This window comes from Pangasianodon hypophthalmus, chromosome 15 (genome assembly GCF_027358585.1).
Source record: "Pangasianodon hypophthalmus isolate fPanHyp1 chromosome 15, fPanHyp1.pri, whole genome shotgun sequence".
Classification (NCBI taxonomy): Eukaryota; Metazoa; Chordata; class Actinopteri; order Siluriformes; family Pangasiidae; genus Pangasianodon; species Pangasianodon hypophthalmus.
The window spans coordinates 17,834,477-17,852,764 of NC_069724.1; the positions used below are offsets into that span (position 1 = coordinate 17,834,477).

An 18,288-nucleotide genomic window follows, 5' to 3' on the forward strand; every position below is an offset into this window, starting at 1 on the left:
TACCAAGCCTCTGCGACTATTGGTGGATTTAGTTGTCAATTGACTCGGCAGCCCCGCCTTTAGTGACGCAGGTTAGTGTGCGTGAAATGCGGCGTCGAGAATGTCCTTCTCCAGCAGTCCTTTGGAGTGAGTATGGTTATGTTTTGTGTTTATTTTTGTCTTTTTTTTTTTTTTAAGCATGTTTAAGGTAATATTCCGGTGCAGGATAGTGTTACTATTTATATTTGGCCCCAGTGAGACAGAAAGCAATAGTGTTAGCTTTGGAAGCTGCAAGTTGCTTGTTAGCAGTGCTAACTAGCTAGCATGTTGTGTTTGACAGGACGAGTGTGATGTCAGTTTATCTGCCTACACAGAGTGAGATAAATGTCAACTAAGCAGAAGTCACAAAGAGCCAAATGTTGCTGCAAATTCTCTCTCTCTCTCTCTCTCTCTCTCTCTCTCTCTTTTTTTTTTTTTTTTTTTGCAATTCTTACAAACCATTTCCCATATCTGCTCATGATAGCAGTCAAACTACTGCTGCTTAAAGTCATGCTAGACATTAGAGGTTTTTATTTCCTGTTTGTACTGGGGCTGTAACACTAATACTCCTCTGTGTCTAAATGCATGTAATGGTTTTCTATCGTGTCCATCAGTCTGATGTTCTCTGTGGGAATAAGATAGTTAAATGGTGATTTAGTTCACTTAAAAAACTCCAGCTGTCTGTGTGATAACCAGGTTCTTGTGAAGATCAGACATCTGTGGAAAAGTATGGACTTATTTCAGTTATCATTCCCCCATCTTCAGTAAGCGCTTGATCCTGGTCAGGGTCATGGTGGAACAAAACGTCCTGAATTTGGACATCTGGCCATGACAGGGCATCATGCACACCTCAGGGAAATTTAGTGTATCCAGTTTGCGTACTGGCCTGTTTTTTGGAGATGGGAGGAAACCTGCGAATCATGAGGAAACCTACAGAGAGAACATACATGGAAACTCCACACAGACCCAAGTAACCCGAGCTTGAGGAGCTGTGAGGCAGAAACTCTACCCATTGTGCCAATGTGTCGTTCCCACTTATTTCCAGACCTGGAAAAATATGTTGTCAAAGTAATATCGCTCGAAGCACAAAAGGTCTAAATCCATTGCCTTTGGATGTTCCTTTAATCTTCGACTAATGCAAGTTCCCTAAAGCACATCATTTTAGGTTTTTCTTTGTAATGCTGTTTGTTCAGAAAACTGAATATGTTAAACAGTCTGGAATTGTCTTGATGTGTTTGCGTTCCTTCTATACAGGGACGCAATGACATGAAGTATTCATGGTTATCTACATAAAACTAGCAAGTATTTCTCTGAAATAGATGCTGAATTCTTGAACCTGATTGATCAGAAAGTGTTGATTAGTTTCCTATAAACACACTGCAATGACATAGACTTCAAGGCATATCTCAGGTTTACATTAATCAGCTTGCTCTTATACGGTATTGTTTCTGTAGTACCAGCAAACTCTAAGGACTTGTATATTGTTTGATAAACAGATTTTTTTGAGAAACAGTGAGAAACATATAAATGTTGCTTTCTGTAAGGAGACTTTAACATTTATGAAAGAAGACTTGTATCAGTGTTAGCACTTTAATATAAAGCTGTTCTTTTAAGTTTTCCGGCTTCAGGACAGAGGAGTGAGTTTTCTAAGTTTGTGACAAACTACAAGTTAGAGAAAAAAGACAGGATGGCAAGGGAATGACTCCTTGTAGCTGCTGTAATATTACTGATAATAGGAAGTCAGTTGTCTTGTGGATGCTCCACAATAATAAATATGAAAATAAACAATTAAAAATTGTGACGTTGTTTGTAAATAAATAAAAAATCATAATAATTGGCAAATTGCCGTGTAAAACGCTTAGTTATAGATGCACTGTTACAGGAAATTAATCAATAATGCTTCACATCAGGCCATGACACATCATCCCTTTGTTGAATATTTTCCTATACACCACACACCCCAAAGTGTTTTATCCATTATTTATTACACACTAAATATACCCTGGATCTGTAACTGAATCAAGAATGAGTGGACTCTTGGAAGAGCCATTAGATCCTGATGGGAAAAGGTGCGATTGAAATGACGTAACCGATTCTAAACTGAATCCATTTTTCTGGATTGTATTTAAAAATAGTGTGTATTTAATATCTGCGCAGGTTTTGATTGCTGTGGTGGTTAAACATGATCTTTATTCAACCCCAGCTTGTTTATCATCTGTTGTCAAGGAAAAATATCCAAGAACCCCGGTGCAAGTCTCGCTGGGCAAGTTCCTCTCTGTGTTGGAATGCACGTTGTCTCAGGTGACTGCAGTAACATGGAGATATGTTTATTTAACCAAAGCCACTCCGCACTGTTTTCTTGTCTCCCAGGCAGCAGAAATGAAACGCCATGGACCTGAGAAGCAGAGAAGCTGATCCTCGATCAGCTGCACCCTTGTGATATTAGGGGAAAGGGCAGATCTAGCGTCTACACTGATCTGAGTTCGGTTTGAAGGCAGAGTCGTTGGCTGATCCAGAATTAGGGAATCAGCCAAGCTCTGGATGTGAAGGCTCGTCAGAAGGGGTGGAGCTAAGATGTCAATCAGGCAAGCGGAGGGCGTGAACATCATGCAGGCTTTAGCCATGACCGTGGCTGAGATACCTGTGTTCCTGTACTCCACTTTTGGGCAGGTAAATGTACACACACACACAAACACTCACACACTCACACTGGCATATTTTATCTGCTCTTGCCTTTTTCACCAACTATATCTTATCATACACACAAGCAGCTTTATATCCGATATTATTTTATCTTGCCTATTTTGGCTATATCTTATCTAACTCTCTCTCTCTCACACACAAACGCACGCACGCAAATAACTACAACACTCCCAGGAAAGTAAACCACAACACAATTTATTGTGATAACAGTTTTGCTCTGTTGCCTGACTTTAGTAGATATCAGATTTTCTTTTATTTCTATTTTTATTTTATGCATTTAATACATAGCATATATAAATAAAATATATACTAATTCACAAGTGTATATATTCATAAATATGTACACTTTCATTCTTGATGAAGGTATTATTTCCTGCAAATTGTTATGAGCTTACAGTTTGTTATGAGCCTGCAAAGCTTATGGTGTAAAAATTAAACATCAATTCCAGTACTATTGCTGTCTTTCTACAAAGTCTTTCTAAATGTTTTACTTTTGATTTGCTAATATTATATTTAGTGACAAATATAGGTAGTAGTTTAAATTTCTCTCTATTTATGCTATGGAACTTTGCTTTGTGATTCCCGCCTCTGCCCTGTGTGTGTGGAGTTTGCATGTTCTCCCCGTGGTTCGGGGGTTTCCTCCGGGTACTCCGGTTTCCTCCCCCAGTCCAAAGACATGCGTTGGATGCTGATTGGCATTTATGTTACGCCCTTTTTCTCCCCTCTCTCAGTCTCTAAGGTTTGATAGACAGTATACAGCAGATGGAACAGTGATTCTGATGTCCATGTTTCTAATGCTCCCCCCCCCATCTCTCTCTTAGTCAATTTTCTCACAGCTGCGGCTGACCCCAAGCCTGAAGAAGGTGCTGTTTGCGACGGCGCTGGGCTCCGTGGCCTTGGCGCTCACGGCACACCACCTGAAGAGACGCAGCAGGAAGAGGAAGCAGGTAGCGGAGAAGGCAGCGCCTAAGACAGTGGGCATCCCAGAGCAGCTAATGCGCTCAGCAAGACCTGCATCACTAAAGAGAGGTCAGAAACAGCATTATATTTATTTTACACGTATAAAACACATATACACACTGTCTGCAATTCAAGCTACAGTGTGTAGGATTTTTTATTTGTTGTTAATAATCACTTTTTTTAGTTTTTAGGAGAAAATAAGCATACAGAACTGCTTAGTAGTGTACTATTATGTATTATGTCAGTACACTATCAGTGTCGTTGCTTACAGGAATCTTAAATAAGGCATCTTATTTAGTGCGTAGTGTGAATTCTCTATGAACGAGTAGATACATTTTCTTGTCTTGCATACAGGGGTGGGCAAAAAATAAATTTGTTAACTTGCCCACTGGTCAAGTACAAGCTCCAGTGTGCTGCCCAGACCCATGTTTTTCCTGAAAACCTCATTAACTTGACTAAAAAGTGGCCAATGTACTGTAATAACGTACAGCAAGCTAGTCAAATGCATTCATATAGAGTAGGGGAAACAAATGAGTAAATGATCATGTAGCACATCGTGTTTGGTCCCTTAACAAAAAAAAAAAAAAAATCATTGGCCAGTTTTTCAGCTGTACGATTTGTTGTTCTGTTCTTGCTTCACATGTAAAACTGTTTTTCGAGTTTAACTAGCAGCTTTATTTTCTCTAGGTATGTTTAACTGTGATGTAGCAGGAATGTTATATACCTCCTTGTTGCTGATTCTGAACAGATGGTTTGTCACCCATGCACGTAATTAATCCGCCTAGTAAAAAACATTCTACCGTCAGCCAGATCACACCTCGGCCGATGTGTGTAGTGCAGCAGGAGGTGGGATTTGGAAGGAGTAGTGTGCGCTATAGCTATAGCATTGAAGCCTGTCGCACCACCATGACGCACATTAAGTCTAAACATAGCTAGATATTTGTATAATAGGCAGGTAATTGTGTTGTGTTGTCCATGATGTGTGTGTTAAACGTATCGTGTTGTAACCAAACACCAAGAAAAATTCCTAACACATGTAAATGTATATGGCGAATGAAATGATTGTGATTCTGATATCAAATGAAAACTTCTGTTTTGCTGAAGTAAGTGCACGGCAACGATGATTAAAAAGCTGATAGATTAGACACGGGTGACTGATTTATTCATCCCTTTATGTAGTATCAATTTGTAGTATCTGTTATTGAACATGCCGTTCTGATGCCGGAGCTTGACTGTTTTCATTTTACTCGCCTTTAATGAATTGCTAACGGCCACAAAACTATGTCTGTATTGTTGCGTGAACTTTCTGCCCATATCATAAAACCTGAATATCTATGTATATTTGTTTATTAGTTTGTATTATGAGATTAATTTTTAATGAAAGCCATTTTTTTTATACTATCTGGTAATATTTCTCTTTGTGGGTTTGTAGGTCCGGTTCCGGGCCGACAGATGATGAGCCCGAGTACTCGCAGCAACGACACCATGAGCGGAATCTCCTCACTTGCTGCAAGCAAACACTCGAGCTCTTCACACACATCAGTATGAAACCCACACACATACTCCAGTTTCTCACACAGAACTTGTACATGCTATTTCTCTGCTATTCTTCTAATGCTAAATTGTAGCACGGTACACTCTTATTGGATGTGTATGTTTGTGTGTATGTTTGCAAGGCGAGAGTCCCTGCATCTCCCAACCAAACAGCTGCTGCAGCCACACCGTGGGAGGCGGAGCCTGTGGCAGAGGAGCCAGGGGCGATAGAAGATGCAAATGCAGAGAACTTATACCTCATGGGTAATTACATCTATTGTTTATGTAAATAGGAAATCTGGAGGTAATTTATACTGCATTGCATGCTGTGTTGTGGGTTTATAAAGTTTCTTTGCTGAAAAGATATGTTGGTAGTTGTACACGAGCAATAGCCGACTTAAGAACCCGACACCTGGCAAAATTAAATGTTGTTGTCTTGTTGTGCTTTTATGCTTGAAACACACACTGAAATTCTGTCCTGTTCTAAAAACTGGAAAAAGTTACAGGTGAGAGATCTACTGAAAGCCTTTGACCAGGAATGCAAGATAAAAACCATAATAACAGCGACTGAGGAGGAGGAGGCGTCCACACAGGACTTACATTATTGCTACTGACCACACTATCAAGTTCCATTTTTAACCATACAATTACACATACATCAGTTAGATAGTGAGGATACGCTTGATCATATTCTGTCAAATGATGGAAAACCGTGCTCTATTGGTGTCTTTATTTAAAGCTGTCAGGTAAAAAAAAGTGTCTGTGCTTCCAAGATTCAAGGCAGTTTATCTGTTGATCAATTAAACTGTTAATTCCCTAATCACCAAAAACTTGCATAAAACAAATTACTGACAGAACACAAATGCCAGGAATTGACTGACCATATAACTTGAGGTTAAATATTGTATTACACCCAGCCACTAGGGGGCATCAGAGACATTCTGGCTTCACTTTTCATTTTCTGTCATGTTGTCCACAATATATAGCCACTGGTAATAAACCGTTGCTCCCTGTAGGTATGGAGCTGTTTGAGGAAGCGCTGCAGAAGTGGGAGCAAGCGCTGAACATCAGACACCAGACTCAGTCCAACTCCTCTGCTGCTAACAGCCTCACTCGACAGGGGGTAGCACTCATGGTAAAATCCACTCATCTCACCATTACTCAGATTTGAATTCATCGTAAGAATGTGTGTAGCGTAGAATTGAGTTTTTTTTTTCCTCAGGAACAAAATCGACTGACAGAATGAACAATGTTACAATGTACGAGGTTTGATTTACACATATCAGCTTGCTAACAAAGTATCGGAGCTATTGCACTGACGGAATATTTGAAATAATAAGTGTTTTATCTGCTTTTTGGGAAGCAGATAAGGAAATGCACCAGATTGCAGTGCCTTCTGCGTAAGTCCAGCTCCTCATGGAAGCTGTAATTGTTAATATACAGGGATAGGGGCTAGGAGGAAATGTCTTACTGTGCACAGTAATCAGGATTCTACAGTTTCTGAAAAAAATCATCTTGCAAAATGGCAATGCTAACTAATTAAGTAAAGGTGTGTGTGTGTGTGTGTGTGTGTGTTGTGATCATAACAGCCAGAAGTTCGTAATCGAAAATTTGCAGAAAAGCTGGAGTCCCTTCTGCACCGGGCTTATCATTTGCAGGAAGACTTTGGCAGCACAATACCAGCAGATAGCCTGCTAGCTGACCTTGGTAAGTGCGCACACAGACACACACGCGCACACAGACACACACACACATGCACGTGCGCACAAGCATGTGCACACAGACAAAACTGTTCTCACACAGACATGTGAACTCATTTGCACTTACATATTCTTCATATCTTATTCTTTAGGTGTTTACTGTATATATATATTGTGTGTGTAATGCAGAAAGTGAAGGCACATTAATTCTGCCCATTGTGGAAAGCTCCCACGGGCTCCGGGATGATGACACCACTACCATTACGTCAGATGATTCTTTTTTCTCTGCAGCCGAGGTTGGAACAAACGTGCACACACACACCCTTTCACATCTAAACCCCCTACACACTGTGGTTTTTCTAATAATTGCACACAATTTGTTTTTGTTTAGTGACTACAGTCTAGTCAAACACAGGACTCACAGGACTTTTCAGTTTTGTTAATTCTTGGAAGTCCAGTGTAAAATATAAAATGCATTTTATTAATTGGGAAAGATGACAGGAGGGTTTTCCAGAATAAATACAGTACCGTACAAAAGTCAGAGACCACCATTTTGTTTTCAATCAACAAGCAGTACATGAATTCATGAATTCGTCAGCCAAACAGCCAGGCAATACTTATTTATGCAGGTCAGTATTAAAGTTCTAATAAAAGTATTAAATTATTACAAATAAAAATATTTACAAATTTCATACTGTTTTTATTGTTGAATGACAGGCTGGGAAACTGTATTTAACAGAAAACCATACAAAAGTCTTAAGATGCAAGCAACTTCCAATGACTCAAATTTCCCAAAATTACTAATAATCAAAAAAACTAAACCAGGTCTGTCACTCTCTCTGTCTCTCTCTCTGTGCTGTAGCTGTTCGACACGTTTACTCTCGATGAGGTGTATCAGCCGCTAAAGCCTGCCGCGCTGTATGAAGAGGCGCTGAGTTTAGTGAGAGAAGGGAAAGTAGAATGCAGATCACTCAGGTACTATGTGCTAAACAGTACACACGAGTACCCTGTGTACACTCTCACTCTCTCTCTCTCTCTCTCTCTCTCTCTCTCTCTTGCTCTCTCTCGCTCTCTCTTCATCATGAGAGTATGGCTCTAGATAGTGTACTTCATTTAGTTAAAACATTATGAAAATACAATGTGTGTATGTGTTTGATTGTATGATCTTCAGAACAGAGTTACTGGAGTGTTACAGTGATCAGGACTTCCTGGCTAAGCTGCACTGTGTCCGACAGGCTTTCCACGTCAGTACACACATATATACACACACATACACACACACGTCTATTTTGGTCTCTTCTGTTTTTTTGTGGTTTCCTCTCTTTCTCTTCATTTCAGGCTTCACTCACTCTCCATGATGTTTCTTGTAGTTTGTAGGTTTTGATTGTGTGTGTGTGTGTGTGTGTGTGTGTGTGTGTGTGTGTGTGTGTGTGTGTGTGTGTAGGTGTTACTGGTGGATGAGACTCACAAGACTTTCTTCATGGAAACAGGCAAACAGATGATCAATGGACTCATGATCAAAGCCAACAAGGTAATATGACGAGCCCTATTTATAAAAACATGTAAAATATTCCTAGATTTTTTTTCCCCCCTAAAAGTTCATACAATCAATTTATAAATCCACAAATCCATCCCAGCTGTGGCCTGTTTACTAATTGCAAAACAATGTAAAATAATATGCACATTAATAAGTGCGTCACCTCCACCTTTCCTTTTGTGGTAAGTCAGAACTGATATTAATGCCTGGCTACTTAGTCAGTCATGGAAAGAAGTTAGATGACTCATTGTAGCTACTCATCACTGTGAGGGAAAAAAAAAAAAAAGATTAACCAATCTTGTTAAAGATGCTCTCAGCATAATTCGCCAGTGACAGAGCGAATAACAGAGCGAGGACACCCGTGACAAATTATGAGCCGAAATGCGGGATTAGAATAGGAATCACAGCACCTTAATTAGTGAATAAAATGTTAACACTGTCATATCATAATTAACTAATAATGTGTTCTTTTTACATTTTGAGCATAGATTATTATTTTATTTAAAGAACAATTCAGTATTTCCCTGAAAAGTTGAACTTCTGAGTCCTGAGTGACTATTTTACAATTACAATTCCTGAGTGACTATATTACAATGCCCGTACAAAAAGGCCTTTTTTATATAGGTAGAGTGGGACGACAGACTCATTTTCCAAATGTGTGTGTGTATAGAGTCCAAAGGCATTTTTGGAGAGTTATCAGGACATGTTGCTGTATACTCAACGAGAGGAGACATGGCCAACCACCAAGATGGAACTGGAGGGACGAGGGGTCTGTGTCTCTCGCTCTCTCTCTTTGTTTGCCTTTGTCTGTCTCTCTCTGTCTCTCACTTTTTTCTCTCTCTGTGGTATGCTCAGTTTCGATGTCTGTGCCTGTATGTCTGCTTGTCTCTTTCAATTGTGAGTCTTTTTTTTTTAATATCCTTCTTTTAAAAAAAGAGCAGTAATTTTTCTTTGCTCACTTCTAATCCCATGATCATCACATAACTCAGTAAATTCCACTTGTCAAATGTTTGCTTTCTTTTGTGTTCTTTTTAAGGATAACTAAAATTATAGATGAACATAAATTAATATTTTTATATGCAGTTTTTGGTCTATGCATTAGTCCTTAAACCCATTCCTCACATTAAACTTAGTGATATAACTTATAAGGTTATGTCAGTGTTTAGTAATGTGACCTCTGGCCTTTGACTTCTGCACAGGTGGTGTGTATGAACTTCTTCGACATCGTGTTGGACTTCATCCTCATGGACGCGTTTGAAGACCTGGAGAACCCGCCCACCTCCGTGGTCGCTGTCTTACGGAACCGATGGCTCTCGGACAGTTTTAAAGAGACGGTAATTTTATTCTTGCAAACAGTTTGCAGTTGTTTGCTCTTGGAAATTTGAAAGTTGAAATGCCTTACACAGTTGTCCCCTTTAACACCACAGTATTCAATGTGCTTGTCTGTAAAATATGGAGAAGGTCCAGCCACAGTGGCGGTTTAGTCTGCAGTTGTCCAAACATCAGTGAGAAAGACCTATGATTCAGTGTGGAGTGACTTTCAAAAGCGTCTAAGTTTTTCGGCAGTAAAGACTGAATGAGAGTTCAAAACATGACTCTGATATTGATTATTGGAGATCCAGGAATAGAGACATCCAATTTACTGACATGTCATTGTGAGGTGCCCAGATTTGTACTGCTGAAAGATGAGGAGTCCCAGTTTTCCTGCCTCTGCTCGTAGTGCTGCTGAGTGGTCATATGTCCTAGGTTGCGATTCCAATCCCCACCTTTCCTCCCTCTACTTGAATAAAACTTTAAGTATGTTCATAAAATATCCTGATTTAAACCATGCATCACCAAACTAACGAACACATAGTTGCAGTACTCCCTGTGATTGTGAATAAAAACCATAGGGTTTACACATTTAGATAAAGTGTCATCACCCTACAAATTGCATAATGAGAACTACCCATCTTCCCACGCAGGTCCTCTATCCAGAGTATTATTAGGGAGTTTCCTTAATGGGCCAGATGTCGAAACATTTGTCCTCGTGTCCAGATCTTTGGTAATCTTGAAATATATGTTGCATCCAAGGCATATTTCTGTAGTGTCTGTAGTACTTAAAATGTTCAGAGCATAGGGTCTTCAGGATTGGCAGTCGCTGCGTTACTATTCCAGGGATGTATGATGTGTAATATTTTGTCTGCCTATGATGTTATGCTACTGAATAACTCATACATTTCTTTTTAACAACTCTTCTCTTTGTCTCTCAGGCTTTAGCTACAGCATGTTGGTCAGTGCTGAAAGCCAAAAGAAGGTTACTGATGGTAAGTTATTGTAAAACTTAAAAAGCCAATGAAGTGTCCTCAGGTTTCACACACATTTATTTGTAATCTGCCCTTTGTCTGCTCACAATGGAGTGGGAGACCAAAAATCTGTTAAAAAGAAGAGAAATGATCATTAGCCTGTAGTCATCTCATTGTTTGTGCTATCATTATACTCTTATTACACTATTATTTTTATTGGAGAACCTCCAGAGGTGTACTGTGCCACATTCTTAGGCAATTCAAACAAGCAAATAAATGGAGAAAGACAGATGAATGAACAAAAATGTGAAATAAAATAAATCAATGTAAAGAAATTAACACTTGGTGCTTTGTTTAGGTTCCAGATGGGTTCATATCTCATTTCTATGCCATCTCGGAGCATGTGAGTCCAGTTCTGGCGTTCGGCTTCCTGGGTCCCAGACAGTACCTGACTGAAGTGTGCACTATTTTCAAGGTAAGACGTGCACATCAAGTCCATCACTAATGTTTTTTTGTGATAAAGTGACTTTTAAAGCATTCCCAGGTGAAGCAGCAGAAAAGATCTTCACCTTATTATCGGGATATCGTGAGTTCGAATCCCAGCAATGTCACTGCCATCCATGGCCGGTAGTCAAGGGAGCAAAATTGGCAGTGCTGTCTGGGTGGGAGAGATGGCACACACATTTTAGAACACTAGAGAGAGAGTATGCCTCTAGGAACGCAAGCCAATCACGGACGTCTGTGAGATCACGTATGTAGAAGAGGGCAGATGACGCCTTCCTCCATGTGTGTTGCACTACCATGTGACACAGCCTGAGCAGCAGTTTGAAACAATGCATTTGGCTAGCTTCATGTGTCTTGGAGGAAGCATGTGCTATTTTCTAAGAACGTAAACTCAGAATAGATGAATTTTTAACAAAACCACATGTCACAACGACTGCCACTGCTGCATTTAGTCTTATGTGTAACCTCCTTTTGATAACATAACAGCACTGAGTCTTCTGCTCTAATCCTTGATGAGATTGGAGAACACAGAGCAAGGAATCTGAGACCATTCCTCAATATAGAGTCTTTCCAGATCCTTCAGAGATCTGCGTCCTCTCTTTTGGACTCTCCTCTTCAGCTCATCCTATGGTTTTTCATTGGGGTTTAGCTTAGAGGACTGTGATGGCCATGACAAAGGTTTGGCTCTGTGGTCTTTGAACAATTCTTCTTCTGAATTTGAATGTGTCTTGGATCTTATGTTCTACTGGAATATCCAACCATGACCAAGTTGTAACCACTTGGCAAACGCAGCCAGATTTAAAATCTGCTGGTACTTCATGGAGTTCACATCGCTATGTATCCTAATAGGTTTCGAGGATCTTTGGAGGAAAAAGAGTCACCACAGATCCTCCACCATACCCAAGAGAAGTGGTTAGGGTTTTTTTTTCTGTATAACCATCCTTCTTTTAATGCCAAGAACACCTTGAGTATTTGTTGCCAACATGCTCTATTTTTGTTTCTTCTGACCATTGAACCCAGTTCCAGTCAGCATTCAAGTAGTGTCTAGAGAACTTTAGGCACTTATGTTTGTGGTTAGATGGCAGAAAAGGCTTTCTTTTGGCATGCCTTCCATATAATTTGCTGGCATGGAGGTGCTGTCTAATTGTAGATTTGAAGAATTGGTGCCTCCAAAATGCCACCATCTTCAAGTCTCCAGCCATGATCCTTGGAGCAAGTCTTGCCTGTCTAACTTTCTTTTTTGCTGTACATAGAGACAAAATTTAATTTGTATTTATTTTCATTTTCAGTTATTTTTTTTTTTGTATACATTGTTTGATTTATAAAGGTCAACACAACTTTGTATGATTTCATTTGTATATTCTGTAATGTTCTTCATGCTAATAAATGATTAAGGGAAATATATTGTGTTACCTCCTATAATATAACTCTGTAAAACAGGAAGTCATGGATGACTGCTGGAGAGTTTTGAAACTCTCAGGTGAACTTATAAAAAGTAAAATATACATGGGAAGTTGCTTCAGCTACATTTTGTTCATAAGAGGTGGTATCTAGTGGTATCAATAGTTGACACATGGTTTAGCAAAGAAAAAGAAATATTTCGGTAAGGGTTTTATATTTTTGTAGAATAAATTTACTTCAATTAAAAGTTAGATTCCTCTCATTGTGAGTGCTAATATAAGCTTTACCAAAACATGTTCTTGAATATAATACAAGTTTATCTTTATAATGCTAACTAACGCTTTTTCTTTTCCTGTGTTTTAACAGCAACAAATTGTGCAGTATCTGAAAGACATGTTTGACCACGACAAAGTGCGCTTCACATCGACTCAGTCGCTGGCCGAAGACATTTTGAGTTTGTCTCACAGGCGCACCGACATCCTGCTGGGCTACCTGGGCATCGACAGTGTGCCCGAAGCTAACGGGGCACTGCCTGCTAGCACGGGCGAACAGGATTGATGATACTACACGTGGAAATTTCTGTAAGAGAAAAGGAAATATATTGAACTTCTTTAATTCCAGATCCAGAGGCGCATCTACGGTCGTTATTTTTAGGAGAATGAAATGTAAACTATCAGTAAATATCCTCAGCAGGACCGAGTATAATGGAACGCTGGCATTTTCAAGAACAGCTGCAGTTTGCAGTCCTGCAGTTTCTCTGAAGAAATCGAAACTCAGTGGATTCTGTGGCTGAACCTCTGGTAACTCCTGCATCTGTTACTCTTAATGAAATGGTCTAGTTGAAATGGATTTAATCTCCATGTTGTAACTGCGCCAGGCAGATCGGATTGATCCGCAGCTCGCCACCCAGCACGACAGAAGATTACAGTTTCTGTAGCAGCCTGACTGACAAAATCTAGAATAAATGAAGTGATGTACAGATCTACAATGTATAATTGAAAATCAGTGGAAACACCACCTTGTGTCACCCTTAGCTGACAGAACGGTAAATGAGGAATATTGTTTTCTTGTGAGACGACAAGATGTTTTAACTGAATACAAGACTCAGATGTTGAGTCGGATCCAAGCTTCATTCATCCGTCAGATCACCAGGTAGCTCTACTGTAGATTTTAGAGCCGAACCCAGATTTCCTTTGAGATGATTCAGGAATACAGTCTGCCCATGTGACAAAGAATTGCTGCTTTCCAAGCTTAATTTAATCCCACAACTACTGAAGAAGCCGCACGAACAAGAACACCACAGATCCCAAAATAACACTAAGCTAAGTGGTCTAGGTTGTGTTCGCTGCTAGGTTCTGTCTCTGTTCCTCTCCGTCCTTACCACACCCTTGTACATAATCATGTCGTCTGTCAATTAATATTTTGGTATATGCATACTGGTTATATGTATCACTGGAGCTATGATAGTAGAGGAATGTGTGGTATGTGTGTATATGTACTCCCAAATGTCAGAGGTGGTTTGAGTTCCAGCCAGATCAAGATCTTCGGCAGGTGGTTATTGTCTGTTCAATATCAGCAGTATAATTCCTGTAATTCTAGCGTTCAAGCAGGTTCTAATTATCATTCAGGACGGCTAAACGGGTATTTAGGGCACTGTAGAATGCAAGCGACAAGCTTGTAAAGGGTCGATTCACGCGTTGGCTAACACTGGGTTTCATTTAAAGTCGAATTTACGCTTTATTACTAAGGTAAAGCTTTCTACTGTGAATGAACTGCAGATCACAAACGTCTGAATGAATAATAAATAATATAGTCATGCTTCAGTTCACATTATGTTAGGATAGTGTTTCCCAATCCTGCTCTTATAATTCCCACTGTACTGCTGTTTTTTTTTTTTTTTTCCAGTGTTAAAATAGTACTTTTTTACTAATGCAGGTTTAGGATACATGCCCAGTGATTTCCAATACTATTTTTAACTTGCCCTTATCGACTGTTTCTTATGATTCATGACATGTGTATGCATTATGTTGCACAAATGGAGGAATGTGCACTGGGAAATTTTCCCTGCTCTAGCAGTTTCCTTGACTATTGTCTTCAAGTTCTTGCCTTTTATAAAGATTGCTTTATAAAGAGTTGCAAACTAGCTAGCAAAATAAATTAATGAAGCTACGTGAACTGTCGTGCAGATAGAGGAGTCAGCTGTGCGAGGCTGAAGTCTGCAGTTGCGCTGGTTCCGTAATTTATCTAACAAACCCCAGGAGGTGGGACGTTGACTGTGGTGTGATAAGAACAGCACAGGAACACCACAGTCATGTTTTATCATCAGTAAACCTTTCAATCGCTAGAGTAATCCCAAATATGTAATATAAACAGAGTCCTTTAACCAAACCTACTAGTGTATAAGCTCTTATCATGAACTCTTAAGTCCTATTCCCTCCAAGATAAACAACAATAATAATAATAATAATAATAGTAATAATAACTACTTTTGTATAAGCTTTCAGGACTAGCTAGTTAAACTCGGCACAACAAAAAAAATCCTGTAATCCGCAATTCATACTCAATACCAAGGACACACATGTCTAATTGAGTCTTAATGGCAAAATAAATTAGATGTGCAATTCTGTTTTGCTTTCAAGTATCTGAAATTGTATGGCATCTGATAATGTTTTGTTTTTTCCTATTTCCATTTCCTCCCGTTTAACTCCAACCAAGTCCTGTAATCCTATGTACCGGCCTTCATTTGCTTTTTTTTGCACTTTATTGTTTAAAAAAATGATGACAAATCCAACCTTAACTGTCTCAGCCTATTTTTATGGAAATACTGAGTAGTGTAATAGGTTGCCTCTAAAGCAGTGCTTGTATTTTCCTGCGTATGTAAGTTGAATGCTGAAGGCAAAATAATGCAAAGACGTGCCAAAAAGATAATTGGCCACCATTTACAAGTAAATTAAGAGATTTCTAGTTCATTGATGATGCACATAGAGTACAATTAAGTGATCAACATTCAAAGCCTGAGGAATTACACTGGATGAGTTGCATGATTTGTGCCTCTGTTGTATATGACTTTCTTCTCTATCTGTTCATTCTGTTTCTGTGTTTATATCTGTGTGGCAGCCTGGGAAAACCCTTCACATGGAGATATTATGACATTTTCTGCTATAGTTGTGATCATTGTTTCACTTTTCATATGTTTCACTTTTCCACATTTCTCAACCAGAAGTGAAATAGTTTACCCCAAAAGTAAAAAAAGGAGAAAAGTGCATTTAAAGATTTCATTCCACCTGTGGCGTAGGAGCATCACGGACATATTGACAGCTGATATCTGATGAGTTGTCAATATCTATTGTCAAAATGAATTGATTAGGCCTATGCCAGTTTCGCTATGGTGCTATACAACAGCTAGATCAAAACATGTGTAAAAAAAAATTCATGAACTAGCAAGGTTTTAGACTGATTTTAACCGCTGCATTTGTTAAACTGACTCTTTACCCAACATGTCTTTTTTTTATATACAGGATGATAGCCTAGGCAAGGTTAAAAAGCAAATAAAAACATTTCCACCTCATTTTGGTGAAATATATGTATGGTTTCTTTACATCATGTGCAGAAAACCCAAATTTTTTGACCCCATATTTTTTTCTTTTTAAAGGAATTCAACCACAGTGACATCCAAAGGGTTTTCTAAAACTGTTCAATGTTCACACTAGCAAGTGAAAAGAACGCTACTTTTGCTGCTTGTGGGTGTGCCCTGTCTGTTCTCGTTTGGCGAACGGACAAAGACCGCAGCCCACACGCACCATAGGATTGGTCAAAGAAACCATTTGAGCCATTTGTTTGGATTTGTTGTTTTACTACATCATCTAATTTGCATAGAAATGAGAAAATTCCAATTTTGCTGTAATCGTGGCTCCGTGTCACACATTTATGCAGAAAACGAATGATCATCTGTCGCTTGTTGCTTGCTAGTGTGAACATAGGGTTCGTTGTGGAACAGTATGAAAACTGTACAACCCAATATGAAGCTTTTCAGTACATCACGTTACCTGCTTAGAACTTTCATCTGTAAAGATTGGCTTAAGAAACCTGCTACATGTTTTTTAAATAAAGCTGGATTGTTAAAAGAACTGCTCTTATGCAGAAGATCGTAAATGGCAGCCGACAGTGAGATGCCTGAAAGATTCAACCTTAATTATTCAGTTGTTTTTTTTTTTTCTTTTTTTTTTTCTAAAACATGCTGATTAAAGCTTTGAGTTGACTGAAAGGTGTTAAATGTACTGACATGCGAAATGTAATAATCATTCATATTTAATAGTGTTGCATATTATTTGTATTTCTGTATTTGTTTTTTTAAGTATGTCTTTTTCCTTACATGTTTTTGTTGTTGTTGTTGTGACACTTTACATAGAGCACATGGGAACAATTTTGTGTAATGGAAAGAACAGATGTTATGATGAAAGGTGTGTGCAGTTTCAATACAAGCTTTGCGATGGATTTGGACTCGCTGTAATTAAAACCATGTACATAAACATGTCAATACTACCAGATATATTTTTAGCGACATGGCACTGGGTGGGCAGTATAAATTTATATATTTATTTATACACAGATTATGAATTATGTAGAAATTCATTTTGGGGAAGCCATATAACCCAAATCAGAATATGCTCCAGGTAGTAGCTTTAAAGTTTGGAAAGTTAGAATGGAAATGTTTTTGTTATTGAGAAATAATTTAAGATATTCATGATCATTCATTAACGAATCCATAAATGTGATTAATCATTATAGGAGAGCACATTCGATGTTTTGGTACTATTAAGAATCAAGATACAATCATATATGGCAAAATTATAAAACCATCTCCTCTAATGTGCAGCTCATCACATGCTTGTGTGTTGTGTGCCTGTCCATATTTCCCTGTTCTTGTTTAAAAAAAAAAAAAAAAAAAATCACAGGTTGTGTGTCAAATTTTACACAAGAGCTGAGCTAGAAGCAGTGTGCATTCAGTCTAAGCAGTGCTTTCTGGACATTTTCATGTAAACCTTTTCCCATGTATCTGTTGAATATCTAATACCTGAGAGTTTTAACGTAGAAGGGAATTCTAATTTGATTAGCGTAAATGTATCTGCTGAGTTACACCCTCTCACGGTGCACTGAAATCTTCTATAAAAGCAGTGAATAATCATTCTTTTGTGTTTCATGGATACTAGTTTGGCAATCAGTTGCCAAACTGAAAAAACCAAAAAGTTTTAATCTGATTTTTAATCATATAAATGTGCAGGAACCCGGGGGTCACCTTAAAAAAAAAAAGTTCTTCTTTGCATTTGCCTTTGGTCTAAAAACCTGGTAGTAAATTCCAGCACAAAAGTGTTGTACTTGTTTCTGACATTTGTATTTTGTTTTTCTTATATCTGTACTTCTACTGGACAAACATAAAACATTCATTTTTGCTCTTCGTCTTCTATCTCGTCATTTCTGTTGTCACTGACGTTTCTTGGGGACGTTTCTTTTGGTTTGAAAACTTTTAATATTAAAAAGGCTAAACTTTCATAAAGCTCATATAAAAGTCATTTATAGTTTCCACTTGCCTCAAATGTAGTAAATCAGCCACATCTGTTTGTCGTCCAATTTCTTACATTAGTTTTGC

The 18,288-nt window shown here is 38.6% G+C and overlaps 1 protein-coding gene across 1 annotated transcript; it reads left to right on the top strand.

The window, feature by feature from the left end:
• Positions 1 to 9: 9 nt before the first annotated feature.
• Positions 10 to 18,092, top strand: miga2 (mitoguardin 2). Its single transcript, XM_026928900.3, has 16 exons — positions 10 to 126; positions 2,389 to 2,688; positions 3,543 to 3,750; positions 5,114 to 5,223; positions 5,358 to 5,478; positions 6,231 to 6,349; positions 6,804 to 6,921; positions 7,104 to 7,210; positions 7,777 to 7,889; positions 8,086 to 8,158; positions 8,359 to 8,445; positions 9,122 to 9,220; positions 9,651 to 9,785; positions 10,704 to 10,757; positions 11,095 to 11,211; positions 13,008 to 18,092. Exons 2-16 carry the CDS (start codon positions 2,593 to 2,595, stop codon positions 13,197 to 13,199), a joined length of 1,749 nt encoding a protein of 582 aa, XP_026784701.3. The 5' UTR covers positions 10 to 126; positions 2,389 to 2,592; the 3' UTR covers positions 13,200 to 18,092.
• Positions 18,093 to 18,288: the final 196 nt, after the last annotated feature.

Bases quoted from the DNA above. Each gene is read 5' to 3' on its own strand.
- miga2 (XM_026928900.3), top strand. From the start codon at position 2,593: ATGTCAATCAGGCAAGCGGAGGGCGTGAACATCATGCAGGCTTTAGCC. The intron at 2,689-3,542 runs GTAAATGTACAC...TCTCTCTCTTAG, and splicing joins TGTACTCCACTTTTGGGCAG to TCAATTTTCTCACAGCTGCG. The intron at 6,350-6,803 runs GTAAAATCCACT...TGATCATAACAG, and splicing joins GACAGGGGGTAGCACTCATG to CCAGAAGTTCGTAATCGAAA.